The sequence below is a fragment of the Staurois parvus genome, unplaced genomic scaffold (assembly GCF_062004578.1).
Source record: "Staurois parvus isolate SC_StPar_1 unplaced genomic scaffold, SC_StPar_1.0 ptg000246l, whole genome shotgun sequence".
In the NCBI taxonomy this organism is placed as follows: domain Eukaryota; kingdom Metazoa; phylum Chordata; class Amphibia; order Anura; family Ranidae; genus Staurois; species Staurois parvus.
The window spans coordinates 2960173-2962500 of record NW_028318042.1 but is presented as its reverse complement, the minus strand read 5'-3'; the positions used below and the strand labels follow the sequence as shown (position 1 = coordinate 2962500).

The window sequence follows — 2328 nt, the reverse complement described above, 5'->3', positions numbered from 1 at the left end:
CTGTATTGGGGCACCCTGTATTGGAGCACCCTGTATTGGGGCACCCTCTATTGGAGCACCCTGTATTGGGGCACCCTGTATTGGGGCACCCTCTATTGGAGCACCCTGTATTGAGGCACCTTGTATTGGGGCACCGTTTAGTAGGGCACCCTGTATTGGGGCACCCTGTATTGGAGCACCGTGTATTGGGGCACCCTGTATTGGAGCACCCTGTATTGGAGCACCCTTGATTGGGGCACCCTGTATTGGGGCACCGTGTATTGGAGTACCGTGTATTGGGGCACCCTGTATTGGAGCACCCTGTATTGGGGCACCCTGTATTGGGGCACCGTGTATTGGAGTACCGTGTATTGGGGCACCCTGTATTGGAGTACCGTGTATTGGGGCACCCTGTATTGGGGCACCCTGTATTGGAGCACCCTGTATTGGAGCACCCTGTATTGGAGCACCGTGTATTGGGGCACCCTGTATTGGAGCACCCTGTATTGGAGCACCCTGTATAGGGGCACCGTGTATTGGAGCACCCTGTATTGGGGCACCCTGTATTGGAGCACCCTGTATTGGAGCACCCTGTATAGGGGCACTGTGTATTGGAGCACCCTGTATTGGGGCACCCTGTATTGGAGCACCCTGTATTGGAGCACCCTGTATTGGAGCACCCTGTATTGGGGCACCCTGTATTGGAGCACCCTGTATTGGAGCACCCTGTATTGGGGCACCCTGTATTGGAGCACCCTTTATTGGAGCACCCTGTATTGGGGCACCCTGTATTGGAGCACCCTGTATTGGGGCACCCTGTATTGGAGCACCCTGTATTGGGGCACCCTGTATTGGGGCACCCTGTATTGGAGTACCGTGTATTGGGGCACCCTGTATTGGGGCACCCTGTATTGGAGCACCCTGTATTGGAGCACCCTGTATTGGAGCACCGTGTATTGGGGCACCCTGTATTGGAGCACCCTGTATTGGAGCACCCTGTATAGGGGCACTGTGTATTGGAGCACCCTGTATTGGGGCACCCTGTATTGGAGCACCCTGTATTGGAGCACCCTGTATAGGGGCACCGTGTATTGGAGCACCCTGTATTGGGGCACCCTGTATTGGAGCACCCTGTATTGGGGCACCCTGTATTGGAGCACCCTGTATTGGGGCACCCTGTATTGGAGCACCCTGTATTGGGGCACCCTGTATTGGAGCACCCTGTATTGGAGCACCCTGTATTGGGGCACCCTGTATTGGAGCACCCTGTATTGGGGCACCCTGTATTGGAGCACCCTGTATTGGGGCACCCTGTATTGGGGCACCCTGTATTGGAGCACCCTGTATTGGGGCACCCTGTATTGGAGCACCCTGTATTGGGGCACCCTGTATTGGAGCACCCTGTATTGGGGCACCCTGTATTGGAGCACCCTGTATTGGGGCACCCTGTATTGGGGCACCCTGTATTGGAGCACCCTGTATTGGGGCACCCTGTATTGGAGCACCCTGTATTGGAGCACCCTGTATTGGGGCACCCTGTATTGGGGCACCCTGTATTGGAGCACCCTGTATTGGAGCACCCTGTATTGGGGCACCCTGTATTGGGGCACCCTGTATTGGAGCACCCTGTATTGGAGCACCCTGTATTGGGTCACTGTGTAGTAGAAGGTCCGTGTATCTCCCCGGTCGGACCGGGTGGCGGATGTATAGACGGGTCCCCCCTCCCCCCTCCAGGGTGTACAGACCGGGCACGGTTTCCCATCCCCCCCATACAGGACAGAAGGAATCCCCGGGAAGACGGTGTGCAGCAGTCGGGGATTCATGCACAGATGTCACTCACCGTGGCTCCGGGCCCCCAGGCCCCCGTGGGGGCAGCAGGTAAGGAGCAGTAGGCAGAGGACGGCGCCTCCATGGAGACCCATCCTGGTGCTGGAGCCCTCCGCGGAGTGTCGGATGAGGGGCCCCCGGGGCTCCCGCTCACACTGGGCACATACTTGGCGGAGCTCTCCCCGGCCGCGATCAGCACCACGGACAGCGACTGGAGAGCCGAGCGGAGACTGCGCCCGCTGACCCCGCCCCTCCGCCTCACTGCTCCGCCCCCCGCCTATACCGACCAGCAAGGAGCTCCTTATATGGACACGCCTCTTAACCCTTTCCTGTTCTCCGTGCCTGACCACCATGCCTGCTCCCAGGATGTAATAGGAAGGGTTGTCACCATGCTGCTGTATTGATTGATGCCTGGGATTAAAGGGCACGTATATATCTATATACATATATCCATTTTATATATATAGATATTATTTTTTATTTATTTATTTTTAATTATATATGGATAATTTTTTAACTATT

General features: G+C 56.2%; 1 protein-coding gene across 2 annotated transcripts in view; it reads right to left on the bottom strand.

Annotated features, from left to right (window-relative positions):
- PTPRN (protein tyrosine phosphatase receptor type N) overlaps window positions 1–2056 on the bottom strand; it is a 179680-nt gene extending 177624 nt beyond the window's left edge. Inside the window, exon 1 of one of the 2 annotated variants that reach the window (XM_089680614.1) lies at window positions 1820–2056. In XM_089680614.1, the coding sequence (XP_089536740.1) occupies window positions 1820–1901 (82 nt within the window). In that variant the 5' untranslated portion in view covers window positions 1902–2056. The remainder of the gene's footprint in view (window positions 1–1819) is intronic. The other variant, XM_089680615.1, reaches the window with a different exon arrangement.
- Between the last annotated feature and the right edge of the window lie 272 nt (window positions 2057–2328).